General features: G+C 42.8%; 2 protein-coding genes across 7 annotated transcripts in view; both read right to left on the reverse strand.

Annotated features, from left to right (window-relative positions):
- atp8b5b (ATPase phospholipid transporting 8B5b) overlaps positions 1-9,289 on the reverse strand; it is a 23,626-nt gene extending 14,337 nt beyond the window's left edge. Inside the window, exons 1-11 of one of the 4 annotated variants that reach the window (XM_062554151.1) lie at positions 9,124-9,289; positions 4,773-4,848; positions 4,386-4,444; positions 4,160-4,273; positions 3,907-4,005; positions 3,041-3,102; positions 2,785-2,857; positions 2,264-2,334; positions 1,726-1,808; positions 1,007-1,165; positions 212-300 (exon numbers count right to left, since the gene is read on the reverse strand). In XM_062554151.1, coding sequence (XP_062410135.1) covers positions 212-300; positions 1,007-1,165; positions 1,726-1,808; positions 2,264-2,334; positions 2,785-2,857; positions 3,041-3,102; positions 3,907-4,005; positions 4,160-4,273; positions 4,386-4,444; positions 4,773-4,824 — 861 coding nt within the window. In that variant the 5' untranslated portion in view covers positions 4,825-4,848; positions 9,124-9,289. Of the gene's footprint in view, positions 1-211; positions 301-1,006; positions 1,166-1,725; positions 1,809-2,263; positions 2,335-2,784; positions 2,858-3,040; positions 3,103-3,906; positions 4,006-4,159; positions 4,274-4,385; positions 4,445-4,772; positions 4,849-7,924; positions 7,996-8,020; positions 8,118-8,938; positions 9,046-9,123 lie in introns of those variants that run through there. The other 3 variants (XM_062554155.1, XM_062554152.1, XM_062554153.1) reach the window with 3 other exon arrangements.
- Positions 9,290-13,796: 4,507 nt separating this feature from the next.
- unc13bb (unc-13 homolog Bb (C. elegans)) overlaps positions 13,797-15,760 on the reverse strand; it is a 96,278-nt gene continuing 94,314 nt past the window's right edge. For all 3 annotated transcript variants that reach the window (XM_062553887.1, XM_062553889.1, XM_062553888.1), the window contains 3 exons: positions 15,304-15,396; positions 14,801-14,960; positions 13,797-14,097 (listed from right to left, as the gene is read on the reverse strand). In XM_062553887.1, the coding sequence (XP_062409871.1) occupies positions 13,809-14,097; positions 14,801-14,960; positions 15,304-15,396 (542 nt within the window). In that variant the 3' untranslated portion in view covers positions 13,797-13,808. The remainder of the gene's footprint in view (positions 14,098-14,800; positions 14,961-15,303; positions 15,397-15,760) is intronic.

Genomic DNA, 15,760 nt, shown 5'->3' on the forward strand with positions numbered 1-15,760 from the left:
GTGTGTGTGTGTGTGTGTGTGTGTGTGTGTGTGTGTGTGTGTGTGTGTGTCTGTGTGTGTGTGTGTGTGTGTGTGTGTGTGTGTGTGTGTGTGTGTCTGTGTGTCTGTGTGTGTCTGTGTGTGTCTGTGTGTGTCTGTGTGTGTGTTTGTGTGTGTGTGTGTGTGTGTGTGTGTGTGTGTGTGTGAGAGAGACCTATGCATATGTACTCACACACAGCACAAGCACATTCATGAGGAAGTCGATGCTCGTGCGCTTGAACCTGTTCTTCCCGCAGTTCTGCATGAGCTTAGTATCTGGGCCTGAGTGGAACAAGAAAGACAACGAGTCATGATCAATCAGATCAGCACATCAATGCCAGCAGCCCGATCACTTTATTTCACCCCAAAAGAAGTCCATGGCATTCTTTATAAATAAAAAATCCTTCATAATTGCCTGGCAAATAAATAAAATAAAATAAACAAACCTGGTAAAAACACCATGGACTCTGGCATTGCCAATCTCCACTGAGCACCTTCACCTATTTTGGTCTCAATCCCTTTACTCTGTCAGTAGCACTCTCCAGTGAATGTCTTCTGGCTCTTTATTTCATCCATACTTACAGTAAATCCCTCCCCATTAACATCCTTACCCCCAACTCTACAGAGTGGAGTGCACAGAGTAAGAATTTCAATGTGCAGAAATTGACAAATATATATATATATATTTGTCATATACCGTAATTTCCAGACTATTAGCCGCGGTTTATACATTGATTTTGCCATATTTCTTCAGCTATGAGGTTAATACAGGGGGGCAGTTGATATGGTGTTAATATGGTTTTGTTTCTTTTAACTTGCATAAAACACTGTCCTGTGGCTTATAGACAATGCGGCTTATATGTGGGAAATTACTGTAAATAGATGACAATAAAGTATTTACAGTATGCATGTATGTATGTATTTATCTATCTATCTATCTATCTATCTATCTATCTATCTATCCTTTTCGCATGCTCAGCTCGCTCACCTCCGAACACCACCAGACCAAAGCACCACTCAGTGTTCCTGAGCGTGCAGCCCCGCAGCAGGATCTTCTCGTTGTCCAGCGAGAGCGTCTGTCCGTCCACCGTCAGGTTCCCCGTGAACTTATCCAGACGGTTGTTGGGGGGCTCGCAGCATACCTCGCCTGGAGTCCCATCGCAGTGACGCAACACGGTGGGTCAGAATGAGAAGGAGTTTGGAGAGACACAGTTGGTCAAAATAAGAGTTTGGTGAGGCAGTGAGTCAAAATGAGAGGAAGTTTGGTGCTACACAGTGGGTCAAAATGAGAAGGAGTTTGGTGAGAATGTTAGAATGACAAGGACTTTGGTGAGACACAGTGGGTTAGAATGAGGAGTTTGAGACACAGTTGCCAGAATGAGAGTTTGGTGAGACACAGTGAGCCAGAATCAGAGGGAGTTTGGAGAGATGTCAGGATAAGAAGGAGTCTGGTGACAGTTGGTCAAAATAAGAGTTTGGTTTGGTGGGACAGAGCGTCAAATGAGAAGGAGTTTGGTGAGAGAAAAAAAGTCTGCAGAAAAGTCTGTACTCTAAAATGCTATGCCTTCAAAACATCTGCATGTCTAATACTTTATTTGTGTGCATATAGCTGACTTTTATTCAGCAGAACATATGGTGCATACGTAAAGCACAGTATGGATGCTTATGTTTATAGTGTGTGCCTCAGGCCCTGCTCCTGTGTCTTACCTTTGAAGGCTGCCAGCTTCTGAATGTCATCTCCCAACTCCCCAGTGATGGTCAAAGCCTGCTTCACTTTCAGGTTAGTCTCCCTATAAGAGCACAGCACAGAGAAACATGGCTCCATTTTGAGACTGATTTCAACTATTCCCTCATTTCAATAGAAAATAAAAGGAACTGCGCACAGAATAATATTTTCCTACTGCTACTAGTTTCTAGCATCCACAGTCACAATGTAATGTACTGAATGTGCTGTTTCCATAACACCCAACACTGCTAGACACAAAGAGAACTGCTAACAGAAACACAAACAGTTCCCTTTCGTCACAATGCAACAGTGCAAACAACATGTACGCTTGAATTTGAGTGTGTGAAATGAATTATGTGTTCTCAACACACATGTGTAAAGCCGAATAGATCACATGAGGAAGGTCTGGATCTACATTAGATTAGACAGACAGAGAGAGAGAGAGAGAGAGAGAGAGAGAGAGAGAGAGAGAGAGAGAGAGAGAGCAAGAGAGAGACAGAGGGGATAAATGTGACTGACCCGTCCAGCTCAGCGGTCTCTATGTACACCAGGTTCAAGGGCTCACTGCTGGACAGCAGTAACACATCTGCCTGGACCAGAAACAGGAGGGGGCACAAGTAAGTCAGTAACACAATTGGAAAGATATACAAATAAATAAACACAACAACCACTAGAATAGACAAATTTCATGGGCCTTAATTTGAGTAATGGGTTAATTGCAAAAGTCTAACTGAAGCTCGTTTAATAATGTGGCTAAATCTATTTGCTAATACCAAAGGAAACCACAAACGGCAGTTGGTCCTGCAAGGTTCCCACGTGCCACAGTAGCTTTAGTTCATGCACAAGACACTTTGCACTTTGCCCTTTGCCCTTTGCCCATCATTGAAGTTCAGACTCCATGTATTAGGAACTAAATATGAACATTTCCTCTTAAGATGAATTCTCTATGAATATTTAGAATATGAATATGAGTACAGCAATTGATTTCCTTTAAATATGAATAGTTGCATAGAATTCAAATAGGCCTGTCAGTCCCTTACCGTCACAAACTGGTTACTCTCCAGCTTGATGATGTCGCCCACTCGAACGTTCCTCCATTTCTCACTCTTAAGTCTGCGGGGGGGCGGGGGGGGGGACAGAAGTAAGAGGGAAGCTCAGAGCACAATGTTGCGAGGGGTCATATTCAACTGCATGCTGACATCAGACAGCATTTACAGCAACCCTCTGTGGTGCAGAGGGGGAAGCTGCGTTTAGGAGAAGTTAGAGGTTGGGCACGAAAAGGAGGAAAAGACTTACTCGCCATTAACCAGGACTTCCACTTTGCGATTGTTCACCTGCCTGTCACTCTTGTGTCTGTTCTGAAATATACAAAACAGTGACATTTTACAGTAATCGTGGGTTGAAAATTAGTTGAGAGAGAGAAAGAGAGAGAGAGAGAGAGAGAGAGAGAGAGAGAGAGAGAGAAGTAGAAGGAAATGGCTGGTCAATGTGAGTGTGAGAGTGAGTAAGTGCCTGAACTCCTCACCAGGTGATCTGAAGAGTGAACAAGTGAATGACAGAGTGAGTGAGCGAGTGATTGAGAACCTGAGTAGTGAGATTGAGTATCTAAGGAGTGAATGAGTGAGGGAGGGAGGGAGTGAGTGAAGACTCACTAAGTTGCCTAATGAATGAGTGAGTGAATGGGTGAATGAGTGAGTGAAAACTCACAAGGTTGTCTGAGGAGTGTGTGATTGAGTGAGTGAGTGAGTGAGCAAGTGAGTGAGAGTGATTGAACGAGTGGATGAATGAGTGAGTGAGTGAACAGGTGAGTGAGTGAGCGAGCAAGCAGGTGATTGTGTGAGTGAGTGAGTGATTGAGTGAGTGAGTGAGTGAGTGAGAGAGCAAGCGAGTGAGTGAGTGAGTGAGTGATTGAGTGAGTGAGTGAGTGAGTGAGTGAGTGAGTGAGAGAGCGAGCAAGTGAGTGAGCGAGCAAGTGAGTGAGTGAGTGAGTGAATGAACAAGTGAGTGAGTGAGTGCACAAATGAGCGACTGAGTGACTGAGTGAGAGAATGAGCAAGTGAGTGAGTGAGTGAGTGAGTGAGTGAGTGAGTGAGTGAGTGAGTGAACAAGTGAGTGAGTGAGTGAGAGAGCAAGCAAGTGAGTGAGTGAGTGAGGGAACTCACCACATCGTCGCTGCCATCCTTCACTGCTGTCATGCAGAGCACCAGCAGCAGGGGCACCACCGTGGTGAACCAGGACAGGGAGGAGATCGCAGGGATGAGCTGCAAGGAGGGGGCAATGTTTGAGACTTGCAACATACAGTAGAATATCATGTAAAAAATAAAGGAAGAGTAAAAATAAAAAGTAGAGAGAGCCTAGAGAGAATAAAGAAAAACAAGTGAGAAGAGGGGTAATTGTAGAAAGAGGATTAGTTACCTGAAGACCGAGCAGTGCAATGAAGTAGGCATTGGCGATCCTCTGCAACTGCTCTAGAAGGTTGAGTGGTATGAATGTAATAAGGTTATACTTGGAGGTCTTAATCTCATTGTTCTGTGGAGAGAAATGAATAGAGTGATCATTATTACTGGACCAGACCTTATACACAACCTCTCTCTCTCACACACACACACACACACACACACAAACACAGGGAAGTACTCACCGCATACTTAAAAGAGAGGTTATACTCCCGATCATTTGCCCGCAGAACCCTTTCCTTCTCTGTTAGAATGAATGAACAAACAAATTAATGAATGAGTGAATGGATGGATGGATGAATGATTGAATGGATGAATCAACCAATCAATCAACTTTTTATGACTTTTTATGTCTGAGTTTACTTGTACATACACTGTACAATGTAATGCCAGGTATTCAGCCTAACAACACATGTATGATATAAGCAAAAGATATATGCATATATATATATATATATATATATATATGTATATATATATATTACATAATAATCACAATATTATAAATGATTAGGATCCTATTAAACTTGTTTTGATCTGAAGCATTAGGTGAGATGTGAGTTTGGCATTACCCGGCTCCTTCGCTCCACACTCTATACCAAAGGACGACAGTAGGGAGCCCATGTTCACTGTCTACGCAACCATTCTCTGCAGAAAGGGGAAAAACACACACACACACACTCTGCTTTTAGGATGGCAACCATGAGGAATATCCTGTTGCCAAATTAAGTCCATAATGGATAGATACATTCTATGCCGCTGTATCAGACAGGGAAAGAGAGAGAGAGGAATATAAAGAGAGAGAGAGAGAGAGAGAGAGAGAGAGAGAGAGAGAGAGAGAGAGAGCTAATGAGGTGGAAGAGGGACAGTTGCCTCAGAGATGTCTCACTGTCCCCTAAGGGGCCTCTAGACTTAGGAGAGGTGTTTACATTACAGCACCTAAGTTATACAGTATTAGGTTAGTTTCACATATACTGAAGAGGTGTCATATTCCTTGTGCTATTGGTAAGGGATTTCCCACAGTAGAACAGTAGAACAGTCCCAGCTTATTTAAAGGTGCTCTAAGCGATGATACGTGGTTTCTATGCATTTTTTGTCACATACAGCAAGCATCAGCTCATCAGAAAACACGGTCTCTGTGGACAGCCCAGGCTCCAATAACAGCAAAAACATCAACCTGGTCCATAAAAGCATAACAAACTGTTCCAGCCAATCACTGAGATGCATGTTTATGAGAGTTTCGATTGCATGGGAGGGAAGGGGAGGGTGCAGCAAGCTACAGTAGCTCTCTGATTTGTTTCATCATCACCAGAAGTGACGTTACCCAGCATCGCTTAGAGCACCTTTAATATTGCACACCTATTACAGTATGTGACATACTGCCGGTTATTGTCAGTCATGACTCATGACCATATTCAGCTTTGCTTTGTCCTGTTTTAAATCTCAACACCACAGTATTAGCACTGTAGCATCAGAGAGATGATGATGATAATGATGGGAAGTTTTAAGATAAAATACCTTTGATTTAGTTGATTATACTGTACCATAATAATCTCACTCCTACACAATAGTAATCAACAACCTATATGAAATCAACTACGTATATTCCATTTCCCCTTGTACTCCATGTGTGTGGAAGCAAAAATGCTACTCTGACGAACAGCATCCAAAGGGAGACAGAAAGAGGGATGATGATGAGGGTGATTATAGTGTCCCTGCACACATTAATATGGTTAATGATAAACTTGGCAGTTACAGTGAAGCGCACTGCATCTGTGTGTGTGTGTGTGTGTGTGTGTGTGTGTGTGTGTGTGTGTGTGTGTGTGTGTGTGTGTGTGTGTGTATGTGTGTGTGTGTGTGTTTCTGTGTGTGTGTGTGTGTGTGTGTGTGTATGTGTGTGTGTGTGTCCGTTTGTGTGTGAGTGTGTATGTGTACAGTAAGTGCAAGTGTGTGTGTGTGTGTGTGTGTGTGTGTGTATACATGTGTGTGTGCGCGTGCGTGTGCGTGTGTATGTGTGTGTATACTGTGTGTCTTATCAGCACTCTGGAAAGAAAGGAGCAGTTTATTTGCTGGCGGTCAGCGTCCATAACCTGTCTACTGGACATTACAAGATGAAGGCACACCTCACTGAAAGGGCTAGCAAGAGCTGTTTAGAAACATTTGTTAGAAATATATGCTATCTCAGTTTAGTCATATACTGTATGCTATCTCAGTTTATCCAAAGATCCTTAAGGCGGAGCAAGATACAGTACTTCGTCGTACTGTAGTTCATGTCTATGGACGCAAAACGGGGATCACTTCCTCTGCATAAAGGGGTGTGTCATGCCCATAGACTTCATTGGAACAGCTGTGCATAAAGGGGGATTTTGCCCCCCCCCCTCCCTCTTGCGATTCGGGTTCCAGGAAGTGGCTTCTCATTAAGTATCTTGCCCTTAATGATCTTTAGTTTATCTCAACTCCCTTAGGCCCCAAATTCGGCGGTGATATAGGTTGCGGGAAGCTATGTCAAGGCAGGGAGGTCAAGGGCGTGACCTTTCCGGTGAAGTGAAACTGAATAAACCAATCACATGCAACAACCAGTGTTAAATTCTGATATCGTTCTATCTTTTATTAATTAGCTTCAGCCTGACTGTGCCCATTCTGTGTGTCTGACTTGCTCTGACCACAGTGTATGCACTGGTGAAATACAGTACTCACCATTAGTCTTTTCTCATATAAACTGGGAACCTTTGTTTTGTGGATTAGTGGAGGAGGATAGCCCCTCTTTAGCTAGAAGCTACAAGAACACCTTTTGCTCAAAAACATATCCTGTAAACACGTTGACAGCTTACATACTGTATGGTAGCTTTTGCCCTCCTGTATGTCAACGATTAAGACGATAGCAAGATCATAGGTTTGACAACAACTTAAAATAAATTCTGGTCTCGGAAGTAAACAGAGTCGGACTCCTGACACAGGGAATGATCAAAAGGTAAATGAATGTCCCCAATAGAGAAAGAATGTTCAGTGGCCTCTCGGCAAAAGACAAACTTCCTCCCAACTATCGATCTGCTCACTGGTCTATGCTGGCCCTGATTTTCACTCTCCACCCCTTAGCCAGCGCCCATGTCAGGCCAACTTGTCTTTCCATATGGTCAGCGATGACATGATGTGGACTCTGGTGGACACTCAATGTGTGTTATAGCGTATAAGTGTATCTAAGTGTATATAAACAAACCATTTTCAGAGTATGTGCCTGAACAAATGAAACATTATGATAGTCTCCCATAGACTATGTACAGATTATAGACAATCTACTGTATACCTGTTATCTACTGTACCTGTTGTCTCCCTGACAACAATGTTCAATGGTTAAGATTAGGGTTAGGTGTTACTGTAGGTTTGGTTTAGATGATGTTAAGTAATCATTTAACCAAAGTTTTCAAGTCCGAACTTGAAATTCTACCTATAAAATTGTCCATTATCTTCTATTCTTGAAACTCTTTATAGCTATAAAGTCTCTGTAGGCGGACTATCCAAATAAAGTGTTTCCCAATTTACTACTTAATCTCTTACTATATTGAAACTACATCAGTCAATCACATGATACATCTCCGCTCACTTCTGTACGCACTGTTAAACAGATACATTTGCAGAGGCTCATGGGAGCAGGACCATCTGTTAACGATGAACAACACAGAACTAACATAAGCACCAGCGTTATCAGGGCCTCTATCAAACTCACATAAAACCATAAACTGCTCGCTGATAGCCGTGCAGTGCCCTCTCCCCGCGACACCACCAGCCTGTACGAAGAATGTCATTTTTTTTTTTTACTCACGGAGGCCTTTGAAACCTGGCGTTATAATCGACGTGGGGATAACTCGCAACCCTGGACATTAGACTTATGCGTTCATACCGCAGGCGAGTCAGTGTCCAACACAACACACTCTTTATCTTATCTCCGATACAGGTCAGTGGGGACTGATGGGATGGGCTGACACACACACACACACACACACCTACCCACACACACACACACACTGAACACACCCTACACTTGTGTGATTTGCTTAATCACAAGACACTGTGTGTGTGTGTGTGTGTGTGTGTGTGTGTGTGTGTGTGCAAAATGGCACAATAACAACAACCATCAATCGGAAAAGAAAATACATTTTCTGTATATTCAGTATATTTGTTATCTTCTCATAATTTTACACAATCAATGAACTGGAAGTCGCACCAGGATCACTATCACCATTGATATCACATTTCCACATATCACCTATCAATTTCTCATATCACAGTACATGTAGTCTGTCTTCCCATAATAACAATAACCACCATCAAACACCAACCAATTAACTGGCATCACTGAATATGACAAGTGAAAGTAAAACGATTAGAACGGACTGTGCAAGCTGCCATGATACCCCACTGGTCATTGCCCCCTCAGGGTAGTAGAACCCCCCACCCCCTACACACACACACACACACACACACACACACACATTCTAGGGATGTACCTGTTCTTCTGTCTACATCTTTCTCTATCTCACAAGTTAGCACAGACAACAATAAGTTACAATACAAAACAATAAGTTACAGATGTTTCACCAAAACTTTTTCAGCAACTCCAGCTAACGGTTCCGGTGATAAGAATCTGAATGTCGAGCACTTTGCTGAAGACCCACACACACAGAGGTCTGTTGTTAAAGTCCTTTAACAAGTCAAGCCTTTAGTTTAAAACAGCCCCCACCTTCATATAAAGACTGATTTTCCACCCCTGAGGCTGATAAGATTTCGACTGTGGATAGCTGAAACGAACACGCACACTTTCTCTTCATGAGTGCCCACCAAAGACTGACACACACACACACACACACACACAAACACCCTGCCAAAAGCAGGAGTGAGAGGAGCAAAACAGAGACACAGACATACCTGAGTGAAGAACAAGTGCGGGTTCGTGACTCCAGTGGATCTGCAACTTCCTCACAGGAAACTACGCTTAACACACACACACACACACTCAGAGAGAGAGAGAGAGAGAGAGAAAACAGAAGTATGAAGGTAGGCTCTGTGGCCGTCCGGCGATAACTCCCAAGATGCACTGCTCAGCGACTTGGGGGCTTCCACCTCAGGTGAGGGGGGGGGGGGGGCGGAGCTTTTGGGCAGGTGTGTCCAAACGGTGTCAGAGGTGTCTTGGGTCAACGGACCCAGCAGACGTCTTCGTCTGGACAGAACAATTATCACACAGGAAGCTTTATTTTGGAAAAAAACCCTCCACCTTTTCAGGGTCTCTGTGACTATATCGCCGATAGACTGAAGAAAGAAATGAGTTGGCAAAACATGAATGCGACAGGTGAGTGGCGTAGCGTAGAGGAGGTGGAGGAAGTATTAAGCAGGAAACCCCGTCAGCTTGAGCCCAGCCCTAACAGACACAAGTGGAGCAAGAGCAAACAGCCTGCTGATCTTTGGACTCCGGACGTGGTAAACCTCTGACGAGGGAGGGAGGGAGAGAGAGAGGGAGAGAGAGAGGGAGAGAGAGAGAGAGAGAGAGAGAGGGACGGAGAGAGGGAGAGAGAGAAAGTGGCATAATAATGAAGAGGGGGATGTGATGTGAAGAGAGTGTACAAACACACACACACAGAGACAAACACACACACACAGATGCAAAGAGAGAGAGAAATACACACACAGACAAACTCAGAGAGAGAGAGATGCTCACACACACATTATCACACACACACAAACTCTCTCTCTCACACACACACATAGGCAGAGAGAGATGCACAAAAACATTACACTAAATGATACTGGTATGCATATACTGTACATGTAAACACAGACAGAAACACACACACACATATACTCTATGCATACATATTTTGCCTTCAAAACACCTGCAGTCAGAATCTGTCACCTGTGTGGATTATCTGCGCCACGTTTTGCCCACAGAGCTGTACAGTATATTATGTCTCTTCAGAGAGAGGCTGAGCTGTGGAGGAGCTCAGGTGTGTGTGTCCCTGAAAGGCTGGGTACAGAGGCCAGACCCGCAATCAATGAACCAACACAAAGAGACCCACTGTCTGCTGAAAACGCATGAGGAGGGTCACCCACTATGAGTCCACACACACACACACACACACACACACACACACACACACACACACACACACACACACTCAGACACACAAAGCCTTTAGCATCAACCAACAACAGCATGCTGAAAGTTTACTGTAGCATGGTATTCAGAAGACGTGCCTCACCTCAAGGAGAAAGAGGGTTTTCTCAAGGGCATTAGCCAGGTTGTTTGTTTTTCCACTTGTACTGTAGCTGGCATAGTTTTGAAATATTGAAAAGTACCAGTCCAAACAGACACATATTTAGGAAATGAAATACTTGTTTAGGCTTTTTGCCTTTTATTTTGATAGGACAGTGAAGATTGAAAGATTGGCTTTTTGCTATTTTGATAGGACAGTGAAAATTGAAAGATTGACAGGAAGTGAGTGGGAGAGAAAGAAAGGTGGGGTGGGATTGAGATATGACCGCAGATTGGGCTCAAACCTGGATGCCCATGGGCACTTGGGCACACATGGGGGTGCCTCTCATGCAGCGTTTATACGTCCTTCCTCGCTCCTCGGGCCTCGATCCTCACTGATCTACATAAAGAACGATAGAAGAAGGGATAGACTATCCCTTGTTGCCGCCCCATCATTCTTTGTGTAGATCAGTGAGGATCGAGGCCCGAGGAGCGAGGGAGGACGTATGAACGCTGCATGAGAGGCACCTATGGTATGGGTGCTGTAGCCTGTTGTGCCACAGCATTCCCCCATTCCCAAATGAAATACTTTTTGATCATTCAAAAAAAAAGTGAGGGAAAAAGACATCCACCCCTCAGACCAGATAAGCAAAGCCACAACATCAGGCAACACAACATTTTGTTTATTTAAAAGACTCTCAATTGTTTTGTTTTATTGTTTTTGTTTTGTTTTGCTTTACTTGGCAGTAACTGCTTACGTCACAAATTGAAAACACTAATATGCGAGTCGGAGTCATTGAAAATAAATTAAAACCAGACCAACAAGATGTTTTTAAATACTTTATGTATGTACAAAATGCATCACTTGGAATGTACACATATGTTTCTCAATTCATACAATATATCCTTTCCTGCCATTGGACAATGAAGGAAATAAATCATTTTATTGTGACTTAATGCAATGCATGCTCTCTTTGTAGTTATTGTAAAGATGAACAATAGTGCAAGATTCACTTGTTTCTTTCTTTTTTCAAAAGAACATTAAAAAAAAACAACTGAAACAGACGCAGTAAAAAGTGAAAGGTGGTGCAGCTTGGCACGAGGAACATCTATGTAACATGGAGTTGCACCTCCCTCCACAAGATAAGGATGAAAAACAAAAACAAACTCCACAATATCAATGGCCACACAAGTCACATACTGTACACTGTGGATGTGATATTTCACCAGAAGTTGTGCAGTATGGTTGGATAATATATACACAGTACACCTAGATTCTGATGGTTGGCAAAAGATGTGTATTCATTTCAAAAACAGGCAGTTTCAATATCAGAGAATAACAGTGGAAATACTATTTTACTTCACTGGTGTAACTGATGGTCTATGCTGTGTCAGTTTGGATTCATACTGTACGTGTGTGTGATTGTTTTAATTAACAAAATATATCAAAAGTCTGTCATCACTAAGTGCCTCAGTGAGGACCTCAGAAAACACAGTGGCTTGGAGCCGACATCAAAACAGTAAGAAAACATAAAAGACAATTTTCAAAAAGTAAAATTTTCAGCATAATTCGAATGAGAAGAATGACATAAAAATGACAACATAGTCACATACAAAATATGATTAAGGAGAAATAAACGTTAGCACGATAATCTGCACATTAGGTAAAATTTAATTTCAAACTGTCAGACAAAAACACTACATGAAAAAGGGAACAGTAAAATAACTTAGACGCACACTCTTCATATTCACTAAAATAAGGCCGCATATAGAGATAGACAAGAGTTGGCTCTTCTGTAAACCTTATACTTCAACTGCTCAGTGACATTAAAACAGCTCAGATTATCATCTATCAGGAGGACAGTTCTGGGTTGATGTTCAGGTCTCAATGCTGGCTATAGTGTCTGATTCCTTTCCACTGGTCACTGAGTGCAAAGATCAACTTGGGTCACCCAACACAATAAAGAACAGTGTCAACAAACTCACCAGCCCTGTTATGTGTTGAAACTACAGGGTTAACAACAGAATAAATATATAAATAAACAATAAATACATTTTAAAAAGATATTACACCCATTTTTGGCCACCGTTACAGAACTTAATATTAGAACGTAATATTTATGTTGTGATGTATGTGTGTATGTTTTTTACAATTTGTTTAAATCTATGTTACAAACTCAATCATCAACGTAACATTCGGAAAGATACACTGTATTATAAGTAGTCTGGAAGTCTTCCTTCAGAGAAAGGGGTTTCTTTGAGTTTAAACAATGATCCTATAGCCCCATTGCCCACCCCCCTTATTGCGTGTTGGAAAACGTAGCACAGTAACAGACTACTGTGGTAGGAAAAGGCACACTGATAGCTAACCACGGCTTCAAACAAGGAATTTGCTGAAGGTAAGGGGATTCCAATGTACACACACACACACACACACACACACACTCACACACACACACACACACACACGCGCTTGGTGACTACTTAACTGCTTCCAGTGTTCTCATTCTCAACATCAATTCCATATACAGCCCAGGTTTGTGAAAATGTGACTGGGTCCAGGAGGACCATGAACTAATCTACATCAACGGTTTATCAAAACATGGGCAATGTGAAAACTACAATCAAGATCCCGCTCAAGTCCAGTGTGTTGGAGCCAGTCGTAAGTAGCGTCCACAGAATAAGGCATCAAGCACTTGGCCACGATCGGGGGGGAAAGATATTGCACAAGGACCATGTGACGCTGTATGCTCTACTGGGGCGGGGTACGACTGGAAAAACGAACGTGCGCTACACGAGGTGGCAAACCCATCTGCAGTGGTGATACACTATCCATCAGAAGAGGAGAACATCATGTGAACGTGAGAGAGGAGGAAAGAGAGGAGAGATGGAGAGATGGAGGAGGTTGGGGGTCATGGATTCAGGTGATAAGAAGCTGACAACAGCTGACGAGCACAAGCTTCAGTCCAAGAAACAGTCGAGTAGATTACGGTGGTCAGTTGGAAGGCAGAGGATAAACGTCACATCAAAAAGGACAAACAAAAAAAAAAACCCTAAAAACTAAAATTGTCTTTTTGTGTGGGTGGCAGAGTCTGAGGGAAAAGTCCTTGTCCTTTTGAGATACTCCCTGGTTGAGGGCGGTCTCAAGTGGGTATCCCATTGGCAGTAATTAAGTCTCTAATAGGTATCCACACTCTTGAAAACCTGATGGCTGTGATTCATGATCCTAAACAGAGGGCATTGTTTGACCAGTACATATATTTTGTACTGATTTAAAAATCCCTGGCAAATACCCACCCTCCCCCCGCCCACACACACACCCTCTCCCCGACTACCCCCCCAATATGGCATGAGCAAACTCATCTCATCTGGCCTCCCCCTCCGCTGACCGAGTCTCCGACTTCAGCTTGACGAACTCCTTGGCCACCTCGTCGTTGGAGCGCTGGGAGAGGATGCGCAGGACGGTCAGGCCCGTCTCGTCCATGTGGACGCTGGACCCCAGCGGGCACCAGCAGGCGCAGCTGCCCTTCTGGGCGACGTCCCGCAGCTGCATGACCGCCATGCCCACCATGCTGTCGGCGCGGCCGAAGCAGTAGTCCTTCACGCACACCTGCAGCTCGTAGCACTCCGGCCCGTCCTCGTTACCCAGAATGCTGCAGGCACAGAGGAAGTCACAGGACGTGAGCGAACAAGTCACCAAGTGAGCTAAATACAGTACAAACCACACGTTTACTTAGCAAATCATAGCTAATCTCTTTTGCTTGTCTTAAAAGACCTATATACACATACAGTATGCATATCCACAGACATACTGTACACAGATATCTACAAGAGCTAATAATTGTTGGACGTTTGACAGTGTTTTCTCATTTTCTCATTTTCTCATTTCTCAAATGAGAAAACCAAAAAATGGTCAATACAGTCTCAATGTTATAGAAAGAGTTGCAAACTGTATTGAATGTCAAGATGATCATATACTGTACTGTAGGTAACAGATGTTAAAAAATCTATCCAATTTAAAATTATAGTCTAGATCAGATTGCAACAATCTAGAATGGTTGACTCATACGTTCTGATAACATATGCTTAGCAAATGCTTTGTGGGAGTGCTGTGATGTGTAGCGGAATGATCTGATTCACATTTATGGGATTTCCTCTTAATGGCCCAGCTGTCGCGTGTCTCCTACACATCTTTTTGTGGTCATTGTGTAGTCTGAATCACAATCATCTTGTAGGTCATTTCTGGGTTAATTCATTCATGTACAAAGCATTTACCTCAGTTTACCTCAGTGCCAACTGCGATGTTTTTTTTTTGTTTGCAGTAAAAAAAATACCAGATGAGGTCTCAACACTTACAAGTGGAATGTTTCGTTGAATTTTGGGGCCCAGCTGTTGTTCTTGGACTTGGTGGAGAACTTGCGCTTCTTGTCGCTCAGGTGCGGCCCGATCATGCTGACCTCCACGAACGGGCGGAACATGCCAGAGGTCTGCCACTGGAGGTCATTAGCAGCCACGACTGGGGACGGCAGGAAAATACATCATAACAACATAACAACATATAACAAGTGAGTGAAAAAATAAAGAATTTAGAGTGAGAAGATCAAAAGATCAAAAGCTGTGTTTAAATGTGCTTTATAAATGAATTTTACTTACTTACTGTACGTACTATTAAAATAACTAGCTAACAAACGTGCAACTGTTAATCCACATTCCTATTATTTTTTGTCAATTCCATAAATATCATCTGTTTACAATATGACTTTTTTTTTTAAAACCACACAAATATTACCAGTCGTCTAAATTGGTCTGGTACATTTCTTTCGTATCATGCTGGTAAGGGCCAAGAGGATGCTCCTCACCTTTGACAGTGACTTTGTGTTCTCCTGTGCCAGGATGGGTAAACAGGTCTATTTGAATGGACAGTTCTCCCACTGGCCTGTCCACTCCCGAGCCTGTTCAAGAGATACGAGTTTAAATACAGCGAAACAAGACTAATTACAACTAGAACTATGGAACTATAAATACAACTTTTTACAAATAATTACTAATAACATTGGTCAACTTTATATTAGATTAAGAACTTAAATGACCCTGATTTAAGACATAGCTTCAGGAAATGGTTTGGGAAATAAAAGTCAGAAAAGCCCTGTATAACATTTATATTAAGTCTTTTGTTTTGGGCCTACACTTTAGGCCAGTGCAACACACAGGTGAGGCTCTCATGAGGAATTGGAATCAAGGACTTTGAAGAAATATGCACTAAAATACTGTACCCATCAAAGTACTGTATAGCATGAATTGGTCACGGCCTCAGAT

The sequence above is a fragment of the Sardina pilchardus genome, chromosome 14 (genome assembly GCF_963854185.1).
Source record: "Sardina pilchardus chromosome 14, fSarPil1.1, whole genome shotgun sequence".
Taxonomy (NCBI): Eukaryota; Metazoa; Chordata; class Actinopteri; order Clupeiformes; family Clupeidae; genus Sardina; species Sardina pilchardus.